At 35.3% G+C, this 17,701-nt stretch overlaps 1 protein-coding gene across 1 annotated transcript; it reads left to right on the top strand.

Moving 5' to 3' along the window:
* Window positions 1-13,083: 13,083 nt before the first annotated feature.
* On the top strand, window positions 13,084-14,109 carry LOC114627095 (olfactory receptor 14C36-like). The gene has a single exon (XM_028774771.1). The coding sequence runs from the start codon at window positions 13,084-13,086 to the stop codon at window positions 14,065-14,067; it is 984 nt and encodes a 327-aa protein (XP_028630604.1). The 3' UTR covers window positions 14,068-14,109.
* The last annotated feature ends 3,592 nt before the right edge of the window (window positions 14,110-17,701 follow it).

Here is a 17,701-nt window from a genome sequence, read left to right as displayed (position 1 = left end):
AGGAAGGAAGGAAGGAAGGAAGGAAGGAAGGAAGGAAGGAAAAAAATTACAGTTAAATAAAAATAATTACATCCTTAACCTTAAGTAAATATTGGTAAAATCCTGCAAATGAGAAAAAAACAATTTGGGGTATGCCAACATCCTTTGTCATTTGTGAATGTTATTCTCCTCCTTAGATGCATTTCTACTTAAACACTTTCTGGAAAAGTATATGCCATTACGTGAAATGCTTCTGACATGCTGAGATAGGAAATGTGGAGTTGGAAACCTCCATCTGTTCCTTATGGTTTTCTCATTCTCTGCACACTGCACACCATAAGCTTTGGACAGTTGTTTACAATGTAGTTCCTTATTTTGTTTTGCTTTTTTTGTTTGTGGGTATGGCAGGTACTTGTCCACTTCTCATCAATTTGAAAAAATGTTAATAGTTCAAATTGGCCTATAACTCCTGCCGTGTGGGATAACAAAATATGTCTCTGGGGATTTCATTTTTACAAGTCAGAATGGCTAAACTGAAGAAAACAAATGCCATCTGACACTGACACAAAAGGGGGAAAGAGGAACACTCATCCATTGCAGGTGGGAGTGAAAACTTGGAAAATCAGTCTAGTGGTTTCTCAGGAAATTCAGAATAGATCTACCTCGATCCCATTATAGCATCCTTGGGCATATACCCAAAGAAATCTATATCCTATTATTGTTTAGTCATAACTTAAATGTTTCAAAAATGAAAATTTTTGATACTTCTTGGTCCTGAAAAACCTGACTACTTAATTTCTTAAAGTTTTATCTTCCATGAGAAAAGCTGATATATTTATGACTGTTGCAGTGGCTATGACTGATCCAACCAGGAATTAGATGAAAACAGTTAGTGTCCCTCCTTTTTTTATAATCTAGGATCTATGTGAAAATGTATTTTTCTTTTTTTATTATATAGTTTCACCTGGGCAGAATATGTACTTAGGCTGATAAAAGGCATATCTCCATTTAGAAAACATTGATCGAACCACATTTTGTCAAACCATTAATACATATAATCTTAGGGTCCATGTTATAATTGCAGATGAGTTAAATCACAAGTCAAAGAATCAGGCATTAGAATAAGGGGAGGTGCCTGGGTAAAGGTTTTGGAAAGTAGACAATGTTTAGCATCCTTTAAGTCCTCGATACTGTTAAATTTAAGATGCTCTTAGACACAATGAATTTTGTCAGTCAACAGGTTAACAGTCTAGTTAGTTCTTATCCTAATGTACAATGGGAACCAGGGCGCTAAGCATAACCAACAATCCTGAATAATTTGTGGCTGGCGATGATCCAAATTCAAGATGCAATATGGGTTGCTAGTCTGTAGTCATGTTATCTACTATCTCCCCTGTATGTGTTCCATGACTGAGGTTTTGGGTGTGGATCATAATTGTATCTATATTTATATCCATAAGTCAAAACACAAGAAGCAGAAGAAGGCAGAGGTACAGGAAGTAGAATGTTTCAGGCCCATTGACACTTTAATTTTTATGGCTCTGGAGGATAGTCAATTTGGCACTGCCATCCATGCCTTCTGTTCTCTTGATGTGGGTGTCATGAATCCATGGTGTAATGCCAGCTATGATCTTGGCCATAGAAGAGTCCTTTGCGAATTGGTTCTAGTGTCCTTTTTGTTGAAAACACTTGATCCAGATATTATCCCTGGGCTTGGACAAGAGGAAACAGATGTTGGACATAGAAGTTGGCTGTGTCTCTTGCATAGTTCAAGGAATAATCTTTATGCAGAAGTAGAGGACATGAATTGACTTGAGAACGGGATGGTTAGGGAGGTTTGCCAACTGCATGTCTCTCACCTGAGCGAGCAATGGGGAAAGTTTTCAGAACATACATTTATAAGGACTAAATCCTTCCCTATATGGAGGGGCAACAGGCAAAAAACAAAGAGGAAGAAAGTTTATCTACCATTTACTGGACTCTTTAATAAGAGTTTTGCTTTGTCTAGAATTCTGAGGATTGTATTCACAATGAGGTCTTTAATCTATGCCTAAACCACTAGCTATTACCTGAGAGGTTTGAGCTGTGAAAGCCAGGTCATTGTCGAGCCCTACTGCTATAGAGAGCTCAAATAAGGAGTTCTTGAGAAGCTTTTCAGCTACTATTTGAGCAGTTTCTAACCACATGGGAAATGCTTCTACACATGTGGAAAATGTGTCTATAAAAACTAGCAAATATCTTATCCTTCCCTAGCAACTGAATCTCAGTGAAGTCATTTTTTCTGAGGTCTCTGTGGTGTTGACCTTTCACTCAAACTCTTACCAGGGTAAGGGATCTCTGTTGTGATTCACTTGTTCACAACCTAGCATCTGGATGAGTTATCGTATGTCAGACTCTCGTCTAGTTATGATATACCTTGTTCTGAGCAACTCAGAACATTTTGTAGATCCCAGTTGAGTAGGCCAATTACAAGAGTCATAAAAATTGTTTGTTGGATAATGACCTTAGTCTCTAGTGTTGTCCATCAACCTGTGGGCTTGTGCTGTCCATTTTCTCCAGCAACATCAGATCAAGGTGTACCATAATAGTATTAATTAGGTCCATTTGACTAATAGCCAGGTCAATGGCTCAGTTACTACATACTGCAAAGGAGTCATCTTTTTCATATTCTGGTCATTGGAGGATAGCAATTTATAGGAAGCTAAACAACCTTAAGAGGATGAAAATTTTGGGGTTTATTTCTACTTTAATTTTTCCGAGTGGTAAGGAATTCTCTTTTTTTAATAGATCATAATTTGGACATACTGAGAAGCAAAAGCCTATCCAGATAAGTGGTCATTGACCCTTTCCCGACCTAAGAATCTTGAAAAGATCAGCCAATTATTTATCCTCTGTTGAGAGGTACCTGCCTTCAGCACAAGTTCTTTCAGTTAAAGTAACTAATGAAGATCTACATATCTGTTTTCATCTTTTCATCTCTTGAGTGTCATGAATAAGCAACTGTGAATCATCATCAGGGAAGAGATTAGCAGGCTTGATGGCAGTGGGTTTCTAAAACCACGCTATTGGGTGGTCCAGGAGTAGTGTCTGGTACTGGATCATGTCAGCATTAGACTGGCATCATACAGGTAACATAGCTTCTTTGTTTTCTAGGACCCAGTTTTGTGTACAGATATGTTACAGGATATTTTCACAGCCTTAAAATTTGAACTATAACCACTTTTGTAATACTGTTTGTTTTATGGAAAATAGGTGAAAAGGTTTTTAAATATCCTAAGTGCTAGAACAATAACCAAAGTCAGAACTGTTTTTTTTAACATTTACCAATATGTATTTATTATTTATAAACGAATCAATAAAAAGAGTGATATTAAGTGTACCCTGTGGAGAAATGTTTTGAATAATGTGTTATATATACTTAATTTAAAATTACAAAATACGTGACACCAAAAATAAATTATTATGATATACAAATTACTGCCAACATTCTAATGACATCTTTTTTATATATTTTTATTTATTTTTTAAATCAGATCATAATTTTTACTTATTCACACAGGGGTTATAAACACAAAAAGGCAGGATGTGGGGAGGGGGATAACACCGGAGCGTGGGTGTTCAGGGGGAGTTTTTTATAGCCTCAAATATGCTTTGTTTATTCCCAGTCCAGATTAGGAGATATATGTATCTTTTGACCTAGTGTATAGAGATAGGCTTTGCTATTCCTGCAAAACTTGGCGTCCAGAGGCGAGAATAATCAACTCTCAATCCTTTGCATTGATATCTGATGGACAGCAGAAATCCTACTCTGATATAGGCTCTTTTTCCTCCAATCATATAGTACCCAAAATTTATATCCTCTGACGTATAGATTCATATTTTCTTAGCTGACGTGTGGTTGTCAACACTCTGTAACTATTTCAATATCCCCTTAATGGCCCGTTTATAATATTTATTTTAGGTTTAGAGATTAGGAGGAGATCATTTTTGTTTTATAATCGTATGGTTCTGAGAAATCTATGATGTAACATCAGGAGGTCAGAATTTAGTGTCTCATCAAACAGAGTTGTAAGATTTTTAAATATTTTGGGCAACATGATCCAGGTAGGTTGCCATATATATGGCCTCTGTGTTTGTCCATTTAAAAGCAAAGATAGGTTGACTCACCTCTCCAAAGATAAATTGTAAAATGTGTAGCTTATGATCAAGACCGTCTATATGTGATTTACCTGGAGAATCAGACTCATGGGAAACTAAGTTCTAAGATTCTTTACAGACAGGTGAGGAATATGGCCACATGAGTGTTATGGCACTAAGATGCCTATCTGTCCAAAACAGGTAATATGGACTGAAATTTGCAGTTTTGTTTCCAAGATCTTTGAGTAATGTTTAGTCTAGATTTGGGTGGCAGAATGGGCTAGTTGAACAATTATAGGAACTGCTTGTCATGTCTCTTCTGAGTAGTTGATTTCTGCCTACACCTTGAAAATATTTGTTGACAATATGAGAAATAGTCCAACTGTATCCTTTGATTTGGGGAGGGGCAGTCAGCTTGTAGTTTTATGGTCTTATAAGATAATGTCTGTGGTATTGTTACGATGTTCATCTCAATACAAAATATATTGGATACATCTACAAGGTTCCCCCAATCTTAATAATTGTAACATTTTCCAAAGCCAGTAATGTCTCTTCTGAATCTCAAAACACCCTTAAATATGAATAACTGTAAAATTAACTGTAAATTCACGTATTTCCTATATGTCAAAGTTCAGAATAACCATTCCCATTACAAAAGGGGAAATAGAAAGAAAACATTGAAAGATCAAACTAAAGAAAATTCAACACACCAAGAAGACAAATACCTTACCCTTCAGCTCTATTTGTATATCTAAAGCATTTCACTGGCATTCTTTGAAATTCATGATGCTTGGGTAGTTCCACTGTTCCATAGTTTCTACTTGCAGCAAAGATGTCCTCTCTGGGCTGGCTTCACACTGTAGCTAAAGATTTCCTAGGCATATATCTCATGGTCTTGTCATGTCCAGGGTCCTAGAGTCTCCACTGTAACTTTTGCTTTATATTCACAGCTTCCTGCAGAGTACTCCCAGGGCTACCAGGAAAGAATGCAATCCTGAGACTCATTGTCTGAATTTGTTGACTTTCTTGAGCCTTGGCGTAATCTTCTACTGTCCAAAACTGACATTTTTGCATGCTAGCAATGTCAACCTCAAGTGGTTATATCTGCCAATTTGAGATATAATCTGACCTCACCTACCACTGAAAAAATGTGGCCTCGGTGTGTCTTAAAACCTGAGATGATATTTGCTAGAATAAGTTGTTTGGAGCAGGGAATCTTATAGTCACATTCTCAGTGCCATTACTGTCATTTTGATTAAATTAGAATGTGTATAATGTATAACCTTTGATAAGTATGGTTTTACTTTCTGGCAACTTTCCTTCTAAAACTCTGCCACCTGTGTGTGTTTTTCATAGTTGTTCAGACTGTACTTCAGACTCAAATGCTGTTGCAAGATCTACTTCAACTTTTAATACTTAAACATAAATGAGGATGTCAAATCCAATATTCTTGCCTCTTCAGATTTTATCGGTAGGAAGCCACAGCATTTTGAAGTATTTTGTATTTTTAAAAAATATTTGAGTCACCCTTTGACATCATTCTTTTTTTTTTTTTTGGTTTTTCAAGACAGGGTTTCTCTGTGTAGCCCTGGCTGTCCTGGAACTCACTCTGTAGGCCAGGCTGGCCTCAAACTCAGAAATCCGCCTGCCTCTGCCTCCCAAGTGCTGGGATTAAAGGCGTGTGCCACCACTGCCCAGCATTCTTTTTTTAAGTCTGTAAAAACCACCGCCCCGCCCTTTTCTTAGTTCGAGGCCAGCCTGGTCTACAGAGTGAGTTCCAGGACAGCCAAGGCTATACAGAGAAACCCTGTCTCGAAAAACCTAAAAAAAAAAAAAAAAAAAAAACCAAACAACCTAAGAAAAGGAATTTAAAGACTTAAGTATACTTTTTACAAGTATATGAAACTCAAAAGTGTCATTTGAATATGAATGGAAGTTTAAATACCACATGTTGCTACTGGTCTCCCTGTTATAATAGTTAATAGTCCTTTTTTCAATGCTCAGGAATCAAATTTAATATGAGGGGGGCTTGTTAAAGACTATGATTATTATTGTGTTCTTTTAGTGTCTCATAGCTTAGCATATCATTTTGAAGATGACTGTGGAATGGGAAGAGAGAATGGAGACATAGAGAGAGATTGACTATCTGCTTGGTGTGAAATGTTAAAATCACACAGAATATTGTACTGAGCTTTCTGCAGGTGCAGACACCTACTTGAGATGATTGGTTATCATCATTGGATGAGAGGTTATCCGTGTGCTTCCAGTAGTGTTTCACTACCTCCATCATCATTCCAATACTTTCAGGTGACTCAGGTGACACTTTTTCTGGTCCTCCAGCTTGTGTTTCTTCCTGAATTTTAATTAGGCTTGTTTTTACCAGTTCTCTGGAAATAATTACCTACCTAAATTCCCTCCGGGAATTTTGTCCAATTAAGGGCTATGTTCTCAGAGTTTTTGTACTCAGGAGGACGTCCACATTCAAGATAAAAGACCAGTAAATTTTTACAGACAAGATTTGTATTTTTAGTCATTATAGGGTGAACAACTGTAAGTCTTTGATCCGGAAAGTTTCATTCTCAAAATTTTTTAATTCATTTTCAATTTTTATATGTTGCGCAATGCTGTGGTAAGTGTTCTGTGATCATGGATGTTACCCTGACCTTCCAGTCTTATTTGTAGTGGAATGCCCCAGTAATTCTTTGCTTCAATCAGTTTGAAAGGATTAGAATGAATAAGAAATTCCAATTACAAGTACTGAATATTTAAGAAAATTGCATTCTTTTCACCTGAGAAACACTAATTTCATTAAGAAAATGTGTGACAAAGCATACATTACTTGAAGAGAAAATCAATCACAGAAAGATCTTGCTGTTTTACAGAAGATTAATTTCAAGTGTGACTGCAACATTCTGATGTTGGTAGACTAAGCTGTCATACATAAAACAAAAAAGCTGATCATTGTGTATCAATGCCACCTAACTAATACATTATGCTTTCAACATCTATTCATGTGTTCAATATTTAAAATATGTGCACAGCTCTATGTAAGCATATTTGAGAAAAAGATATAAGGATAAAAACATATTATCTAACATATGATATATTGATATTATATTTGACATTTAGGTTATATTTAATAATAATAATATTTTTGTGCATGTATTACAAATAGAGATCATGCATATGTATCTAGTGAAAAGATCTTGCAAACTTAAAAACAATTTAAAAGAGTTATTATTTTATTGGTTTATTTATTGAAATTATAATATAATTATTATTTCTCTCTTTTTTCCTCCCTCAAATTCCTCCTAAATTTCTCTTTCTCTTTTTCAACATTTTTTATCTATTTTTATTAACAGGTGTTACATATCAATCAATATATATGAATATTTATTTATAAATAGGTGTGTATGGATGGTTTTTCCTGCATGGACATGTGCATACAACTAGCATAAAATGTTCTTAGAGAGGTTAGAAGAGAGTGTTGGATCTCCTAGAGCTGAGTTTATTGGCAGATGTAAACCACCATGCTGGTGCTGAAATCTGAATTCAGTTCTGCATAACACATGAGCCTATCTATTTTCTCTATCAATGTTTGTAAAGAATTTTCTCTGACTGAATTTTGAAGACTTTCCTTGCAGTGTTTTGATAATTTTATTTTACTACAAATATGTTTTTAATATATTGACATCATTTACAGTTCACTTTTTAAAGAGATAATTTATGCTTAATGTTTCAAGGCTATAGAATAATTCTAAAAAACACCTCATAGAGAGGATATTCATTCTTATTGAAATTGACTTTGTAATTCTATTTCAATTGTAGATGCTTTCAGCAGAAAACCAAGACTAAAATCTTTCAATAGTTTAAAATTGAAATAACAAATGAGATATATTCATAAAATCAGTCATAAAGTTTAAATATATTTATTATTCATAACAACTAAGTGATCAACCTTAAAAATGAGTTGAATCTTATGATCATATCTCACAGAATATAAAATTTACAATTAGAGATAGAAAATTTTCTGGTTATTAATGTGTCTCTACTTCATGATAGGAAATGTTAGTATAATATACTTCTCCCAGAGGATTCTTTCGCCTGGGCTTATAAAGAACTTGACATGTTTATTCAAAAAGGGATACATGTCCTGTGTAATGAGTGTTTCTTCATCATTTATTGACACAAATGATGTTAACTCAGTACTCTTGAATATTTTTAAAATATTTTATTGTTTGAATAAAGAGATGTTATTAAATGAATATGTATTTGTATACCAGTAATAAAAAAATGCAAATATTAATATTCAGCTTTGGGATACACATTCAATACCTCAGAAGCAATAAATGTATCTACATATTTTGAGAGGAAGCAAAATAGCACCAGCTCATTTTCAAAATGGATATTTAATTTTGAAAATCATAAGCTATAATTTTTAAATTCTATTAATGCTTACTAGTTTTTAAAGGACTTAGTAGAAATTTCAAATTCACTGTCTAGTATCAAATATTCATCTCTGAAAAGCAACACCTGGAAACATATAGAATGAACAAGGTTATTCAGGAATATTTTGTATATACAAAAATATTTAAGCATACAATAACAACTAGAAAAAAAAGAGGTCATGGACTCAAATAAGAGCAGGGAAGCACTTATGGGAGGACATGGAGGGAGAAAAATAAGGGAGAAATGTAAGTATAATCTTAAAAATAAAAATAAGAAAACAATCAACAACCACAACCAAACAGAAGCCCAATAAAGTAATGTGCAAGTGCCTTAATTTTACATAGTTTTTCCATGAAATTTACTCCTTTCATTTCTGTGGCTTCAATTTTGGTTATTCCTCCAATTAATTATTAATTAAAATATTATTACATTATCACTCCCTTTCTTTTTGCCTCTCTTGCTATTTCTATTTTCTCTCCCTCCACACAACAGCATATTACCATACTACCAAAATGATGTTCTCTTTTTCTTTGATTATTTTTGTTATATGTATAAATATGCACATTGTATAAATGCAACTGAAGAGTCCATGTATTTTGTTTGTTTCTTTGTTTCTGTGTATCTGGTCTTAGGACTGACCTCTTTGTACAGAGTAACTAATGAGGGGGGCTCATCTTTTAGAGTAACTAACTGTCCTGTTAGCAATAATCATTACTTGCTGTGATATCATTTTAACATCTCTTTTCATAATTTTATTCATATGACATCTTTTCTATTGTTTTATATTAGTTTATTGGCTTCACAATTTTTTTCTAAACTGCATCTTGTGTTTCTTCTCTAGTAGTTTTTCATATCTTGCTAATTTGGTGTTTAATATGTGATTTTGCTTTTCACTTCTTGATACAAAAAGTTTTAGTCAAAATATTTACTATTTTTATTTGAATACTATTTAATTGGGAATATTAATCTTTATGAACAATTATTTGAGGACTACAATAATTGTTATACTGTACCTCGTTGACTTGATATGTATTTTTTAAAAGAGATTGTCTTTTTATCGGTTATTTTAATTATTTACAGTCCAAATTTTGTCCCTGTTCCTGGTTTCTCCTCCACAAAACCCTTATCCCATCCCCCACTCCCCACTGCCTCTCTAAGGGTGCTCCCCCTTCCACCCATCCAGTCCAACCTCACTCCCCTAGCATCTCCCTATGCTAGGCTATTGAGCCTCCACAGAGCCAAGAGTCTTCCCTCTAATCGATGCCAGATAAGACAATCTTCTTCTACATAAGAAGCTGGACTCATGGGTCCCTCCATGTGTAGTCTTTGGTTGACGGTTTAGTCCCTGGGAGCTTTGAGGGGTCCAGTTAGTTGATCGTTCTATGGAGTTGCAGTCTCCTTCATCTCCTCCAGTCCTTCCCCTAACTATTCCGTTGAGGTCCCCATGCTCAGTCCGATGTTTGACTGTGAGCTTCCATATCCTTATTGGTCAGGCTCTGATAGAGCTTCTCAGGGGATAGCTATACCACGCTCCTATCAGCAAATGTTTCTTGGCATCAGCAATAGAGACGGGTTTTGGTGTCTGCAGATCGGATGGATCCCTAGGTTGGGCAGTCTCTGGATGGCCTTTACTTCAGTCTCTGCTCCACTCTTTGTCCATGCCTTACCTTTAGACAGGATTCATTCCGAGTTAAATTTTTTTAGGTGAGTGGGTTGATATATTTTTTAATTTTCCTTTGATTTCTACTTTAATATATTTTAAAGATGCAATTTGTAGATAATCATGATTTTTTTCCTTTTTTATCATTGATCTCTGGTTCATTTTGAAGTTGAAAAAATAGGATTTGGGGCTACTTTTTTTCTTTTAACTTATTAAGACTTACATGTGATGTACTCATTGCTTCACTCCACATAATATTCCTCAGGACTATCAGTGCTTCTGCTAATTTTTGATTGGCAGAAATATGCCCATTAGTTATATGTAATTAAAGAATCTTATTGCTGGATAATACTTGGTACACACTTCTCTTGGTACTTTTGAGGTAAATTTTCCATATATTTCTGCTAGATCTGTCTGATACATGGTGATCTCTCCTATTTTTAACATTGATTTTCAATGTGAGCTATTGGTCACATTGAAGGCTGAATATTAAAATCTTTTTAATTTTCCTATTGCATTTATTTCAAATATTTCAGTTTGCTTTTACATTGAGATACTCTGAAGCTGAAAGCATAGATGTCTGTAATTGTAATTTGTCCCTTACAGTGCCTTTTTATTTGGTAGTGAACTTTGTCTCGAATTATGACAATTTAACATAAGTTCTGATCTACCTTGGAACAATCGTGAGAGATGGCCAAAACAGGATAATCTAATGAATCTACTCCAGGTTCTATTGAACACATACCTCAGCTGCAGTTGAATTGTTTATTTGTAGATGTGAGGTCATACAAACTTGAAGAGGCCTCATGCAGTACTACTTTGTGCATTCATTCTGCTTACTATATTATCCTTTAACTTTGATATTGTTCTTATATTTAAAGTATATAAATAGTAAGAATTTTTAAATCTCTGCATAGATATTGACAGTTTTCAATGTGCATATAAGAAATAACTTGCAAAATTCTAGGGGCTCAATCATCTGTGGCATTTCAACACAATACTATCTTTACTTCACCAAATACACACACACACACACACACACACACACAATGATGTTGTATAATTTTTTCTGATATTGCTATCATTGAACTTTATAGTTGACCAGTCTTCCTTTTCAGCAGCATACTAAAGCCATAATAAAAAATTTCAATGGGTGCTGTTTCCTTATCTGATTCCCAATTACTTCTTTCAAATAAAAAATTCAGCCAGAAACTTGTTACATGTCACACAAATTAATTATGGTTTACATTTAATTTTACTGCTCACTTTACTCTGGTTCTGTACTCTTGAAGAACATCTGTCAAATATATTACAGATATGCTGAACTACTCAGTGTATTCCATACTAATGTTCGGAAGAACATTGTTTTCTCTTTGGAATTTGATATAACAGTTTAATGTCATCTTTGCATCTAAATAAATTTTACAAATAAGGTTTATAAGTAAGTAATGTTCACTAGATAAAGTCCCTAAGTAATATTTTCTTTAACTTTTCTTCATTTCATGCCCTCATAATTTTGAAGCTTCCAAAATAAGACATTTAATAAATCTGACTCAAGAAATAATAAAAACCAACTGTGGCTACCTGACCACTTTCCATCACTTTGTTACTTGCTTCCTATTTAATAGCTCCTTTGTTCAGCTCTTCTTAATCTATTTTGTTTCAAATTAATGTTTTCTATTTAGGTATTATCTTCAGTTGTTTCCATGAATATTTGAGAAAACTTGTTATATTATTTTATTAAATGCTGATGGTGCTTGCTTTTAATTTCACACACTTACAATTCTGCACATTAACACCCCTATATTGACTATAAGTTTTAGAACTGATGTATGTTGGGCATTATTCAGGGAATATGAGAGTATGTAATCACTATGGGAGAATATGGTCTGACATTCCATAGTGTACATTAACATCAGTCAAGCTTAGATACCAACTTCTAAGAACAGAAAAAGGTGTCATGCATTGCAGTATATTGAGATCTAGGTAGAAAATGACTTTGTTCAAGACACCAGCTAGCCAGAATATATCACAGTGTAACTAAGGACATATATATAAATGCTGTTTATAAACCAAAGAGTTGGTTTTAAGGAATTGAGATTAAGATATCTAAGGCATTGGTGATTTTCAGGAAACACGACGCTTCTCCATGAAGAAAAAGGGTACCTCAAGCATGTTAGGATTAACTGGGCCAGAGTTTCCAGGCAAATGGCCTCTTATGAAAGTTTCAGGTATTTTAAAAACTGAATGAGATTATTTTCAACTCCACCTTCTTCCATGTTCATCTTCCTCTCTTTCTCAATCATTCTCATTATGTCCATGACTCTCACTGTCACTCTCTTTTTTTCTCATCACTCATTACATATATACGTGTGAATGTATATATAAAAATAATCTTAGAGTATGACTGTATATCATATGCAAATAAAAATTTATTATAAATATATAACCACATTTTTAAAAACTTTCCACATGTTAAATTTCATTGGGTTTTCTTAATTGATACAAATAGTTTATCTGGAAGAGAACAATACCACATGTTAATCAACTTAATAGTTATTAAGATAATAGGCTTATGAGAAAGTTATTATTATGGGGACTAATTATAAGTGCTTATCATCATACTATAAAATTAGACAGACAGGCACAACTATGTGTACTACAATCAAAGCATGGTTAAAAGTGGTATGCATGCCAAGTAAACATGATTTAACATAATTTATATTTTACACATAAAGCCCAATTTAAGGAAAAATGTTTTAAGGTAAATGTTAGTAATCTGTCAATTATTTTAGGTTATTCTCTGTTTTATTTGCTTATTTGTTTGTTTGTTTTCAGAAAAACTGCACTTTGAGACTATGGTCAATTCCACTCTAGTGACTGAGTTCTTCCTGGAGGTTTTTGCTGAGACGTGGGAGCTCAGGCTCCTGCTCAGTGTCCTGTTCCTGCTGGTGTACCTGGGCAGCCTCTTAGGGAATCTTATCATCATCATTACTACTACAGTTGACCAGACCCTGAAGACACCCATGTACTTCTTCCTCAGGAATCTGTCCATCTTAGACATGTGCTACATTTCCATCACTGTCCCCAGTTCCTGTATCAACTCTCTCACTGACTACAGGAATATTTCTGTGGCTGGGTGTGCAGCACAGATCTTTTTGTTCTTATTTTGTGCATGTGTAGAGACTCTTTTTCTCGCCATCATGGCCCAGGACCGCTATGTGGCCATCTGCAAGCCTCTTCTCTACCATGTGATTATGAACCACCAGTTCTGTGTTCGGATGACACTAGCTTCCCTACTTAGCTCTGTTGTCCTTGCAAGTGTGCACACTTTCAAAGCTTTCCAGTTGTCTTTCTGTCACTATAATGTGATCCCTCAGTTCTTCTGTGATCTGCCCTCTTTGCTAAGGCTTTCTTGCTCTGACACCTTTAACAACAAACTCTTAATACTTCTGTCTGACATTGGACTAGGTGGTAGTTGCTTTGTCTTTATTGCCATATCATATACTCGCATATTATCAACTGTATTGAAGATTCCCATCAAAGGTGAGAGAGGAAAGGCCTTTTCCACCTGTGTCCCTCACATTGTTGTGGTGTCACTCTTTCTTATTACTGCTGCCTATGTGTATCTAAGGCCTCCAGTAGAAACCTTTGAAGTAGTTCATGAAATGATTATTTCTATATTTTATACTATGATTCCACCATTCTTAAACCCTATCATCTATAGTCTTAGAAACAAACAGATAAAGAAGGCTGTGAGGAAAGTTACATCTCAATTTTTTCCATATTTGAGTATAAAAGGAACATGTATTCATCATGGTACACTAGAGAAAAAGAACTGATAACAGAAATTTACATACTAATTCACAAGCACACATTAAGTTTACACACACTAACACATATACCACAAAATTTTCTACCCTTTATTAAATAGATTTTTTCACATATTTCCTAATTATAGTTACCACTCTCTCTACTCCTACTTGTTTCCTTTCATTTGTCCTTCCATCCAGATCAATCTCCTTCTTAACTCTCATTCTAAAACAAACAGACCTCTAATGGTTAATAAAATGAAATCAAATAAAGTATAAGAAGATATAACAAAAGCTAGTGAATCAGAATAGCACAAAGCAAACAAATGAAAAAGATCCCAAGAAAAGGCACACACATTTTTAAAAAACCAAAAAACTAAAAACAATCATCATCAACAACAACCAAAACAAGGTATATATGCTGTGGTAGTTTAAATGAAAATGGTTTCTATAGCCTTCATTAGGACATAATTCTTTGTTGGAGTAGAGGTTGCATCATTGAAGGAGTTGTAAACTATGGAATGGGCTTTGAGGTCTGAGAAGCTCAAGCCTGGGAATTGTGACATTGTCACTTCCTGCTGCCTGTGGATCCAGTTGTACTACCCTCAGCCACGTCTCCAGGACTATGTCTGCCTGCATGACACCATGCATTCCACCATAAGGATAATGAACTATTCCTCTGAATTGTAATCCATCCCAATTAAATTGTCATGGTGTCTCTTCACAACAATAAAACCATAGCTAATACATTGATTCCTTGTGTTGTTTTATTTGTTTCTACTATATTTATTTCAATATCAAGTTGATAATTTTTTTGCCATCTACTTATTTTGTGTGTGATTCTTTTTTTCTAATGCTTCTAGAGCTTCCTGGTATGCTGTTAATACCCAACACTAGTATGAGATCGCTGCAGTTTTGGTTTTTCTTTGTTGTTGTTGTTGTTTGTTTGTTTGTTTGTTTGTTTGTTTGTTAATGTTAGATTTTAAAAAATTAATTGTTTATTTTTTTATTTTTAACTTCAGATTTTATTCCCCTCCAGGTCCCCCCTCTGACTGTTCTACATCCAATACCTCCTTTTTGGCCCCTGTCTCCAGGAGACTGTCCCCACTCTAACCCCACCTCACCAGACCTCAAAAAACCCTGGGGCCTCCAGTCTCTTGAGAGTTATGTGAATCTTCTTTCAGCATTTTCTCTAATTCAATCACAGTGGTCAGCAGCTTCTGTCCATTGGTTGGGTGCAAATATCTGCATCTGACTCTTTCAGGTGCTTGTTGGATCTTTCTGGGACACAGTCATAATAGGTCCCTTTTTGTGAGTGCTCCATAGCTTCAGTCATAGTGTCTGGCCTTAGGGCCTCCCCTTGAGCTAAATCCCACTTTGGGCCTGTTGCTGAACATTCAGGTACAACTCTGATTGTTCTGCCTTTGTATGTTACCTGCCATTTTTTCCCATGCTGCTTTTAATATACATCCTTTATTCTACAGAATTTGTTTTTTGATTATTATGTGAAAGGTGGATTTTCTTTACTTGTTCCGTTTAATTGGTGTTCTGTAAGCTTCCTGTATTTTTATAAGACATCCCTTGCTTTAGGTTGGAAAAGTTTTTCTCTATGATTTTGCTGAAAATACATGAAACTTGATCTTTTCATGAAACTTGGTTCATGAAACTTGGTCTTTTCACCTTCTATTCTTACTATTCTTAGGTTATGTCTTTTCACTATTTCCAATATTTCCTGAGTGTTTTACATTCTGAATTTTTAGATTCAATGTCTTCTTTGACTGATATACAAACTTCTTCTATCATATTCTCAATGCCTGAAAGTCTCTCTTCCATCACTTGAACTCTGTTGATGATGTATCTTATGTTTCTGTTCTCTTCGTTAGGTTTTTCCATCTCTAAGATTCCCTCAGTTTGTGTTCTATCTGTTGTTTCTATTTCCACTTTCAAGTCTTGCATCATTTTATTGGTTTTCTTCACCTGTTTGATTATATCTTCGTGTATGTCTCTAACAGATGTATTTGTTATCTCTTTAAAGACTTCTACCTGTTTGTACTTTCCTGTATTCCATTAAGGGATTTTTTTTTTGCTTCCTTATTAAAGGCTCTATCATCTTTAGGAGATTGGATTTAAGGTCATTTTCTTGTGTTTAGATTGTGTTAGGATATCTAGGACTTGCTGCTGTAAGGAAGCTATGCTCTGAAAGTGTCATATTGCCCCAGGTTTTCTTGATTGTGCTCTTTCAAGGCCTTTAGCCATCTGGATGGGTTTGATCCCTGGATGTTCCTGTTGTAGTTGTATTGGAATGGAGGTTAACCTAAATGGTGCTGGTATAGCAGGCCTCTGATATGTATCCTTGTGCTGTCTGGTTTGGACCTGCAAGTATGTTTATTTCAGTAGCTGCAGTTCCAGTGATGGTGGGAAGAGAAGTGGTGGGCAAATGGAAATCCCCAGGAAAAGCAGGCTGCTCAGGGCAGTTTGGAGTGCCCAGATGACTATGCAAGCAGGGAAGATGTGTTGGGGAAGGTATGATTAACTGTGATTCAGGTTCCACAGGTCTGATGAAGGTGGGAGGAGAGTTGGAGAGTTATAAGTCCCCTGGGCTAGCAGACTGCTCAGGGTTGCTTGGCTTGCTCCAGAGGATTCAGCAAGCAGGAAAGATGGGTTGGGGAAGGGAAGTTTAGGTGCATGGTTCAGGCTCAGAAGTACTGATGAAGTTTGACAGATGGGTGACAGGGGAATAGAGGTGCCTCTGGGACTGCAAGCTGCTCAGGGTACTTCTGCTTTCTCCAGAGGACCCAGCAAGCAGGAAAATGGTTACGGGAAGGGAAGTTTACCTGTATGGGTCAGGATCTACAGGTTTGCTACAGGTGGGCACAGAAATGGGGGAGAATGGAATTCCCTGCTAGGATAGCCTCATTTTAGGCAGCAGAGAGGTGAATGCTGAAGATCCTATCATAGTCCCCTTTAATTCCATCTAGTCTCTGGGTCATATCCTGAAGCCACATGCACTAAGTGTGTGTGGTCTCAATTTGGCTAGACATTTCTATAAAGAACCTCACAACCAGAGGTTTGTCTCTTTTCTTTTAGGTGATTCAAAATCTCATCATGTTGGCTATAAGATTAACTATCATAGTCTACAACAACTCAAATAATTCTGAAGAAAATGAATAATGCTTCAAGTATCACAGCATTTGATTTCAAGCCATACTAAAAAGTCCTGTATATATACTTTTCAAAAATACTCTGTACAATAAAATATGGACATAATTATGTCTTGTTCTTTTTTGTGTGTCCCGAATACTTTGTTGTGTTTTGAGTGAAGATCATACTTGCAAGCCATGTAGAAATATCTCTTCATCTCATGTGTCTTATTTAATTTCATGTTTGCCTGTGTGTAATGTATGCATACATTTGTGTGTATGTATGTGTGCATGTGTGTGTGTGTCTATGTGTGTGTGTGTGTGTATGTGAAAATGTTTTCCTGCACATGAAGTTATAAATCACAGTAGTCAGTGTTAGGTGTCTAACTCTATGGCTCACCGCTTTTTGTTGTGAGTCAGGATCTCACATTCGACCTGAAATGCAAATATTTGATATTTGAAAAGCTTGAATATCATGCTTCAGGAATCAGCTACCTCCTTCTCCTCCTCTTCTTCTTCTTCTT

The sequence above is a fragment of the Grammomys surdaster genome, unplaced genomic scaffold, assembly GCF_004785775.1.
Source record: "Grammomys surdaster isolate TR1022 unplaced genomic scaffold, NIH_TR_1.0 242, whole genome shotgun sequence".
Taxonomy (NCBI): domain Eukaryota; kingdom Metazoa; phylum Chordata; class Mammalia; order Rodentia; family Muridae; genus Grammomys; species Grammomys surdaster.
The sequence above is the reverse complement of the archived record's forward strand: the minus strand, read 5'-3'. Positions and strand labels throughout refer to the sequence as shown.

Coding starts and splice junctions, on each gene's coding strand:
- LOC114627095 (XM_028774771.1), top strand. CDS start 13,084: ATGGTCAATTCCACTCTAGTGACTGAGTTCTTCCTGGAGGTTTTTGCT.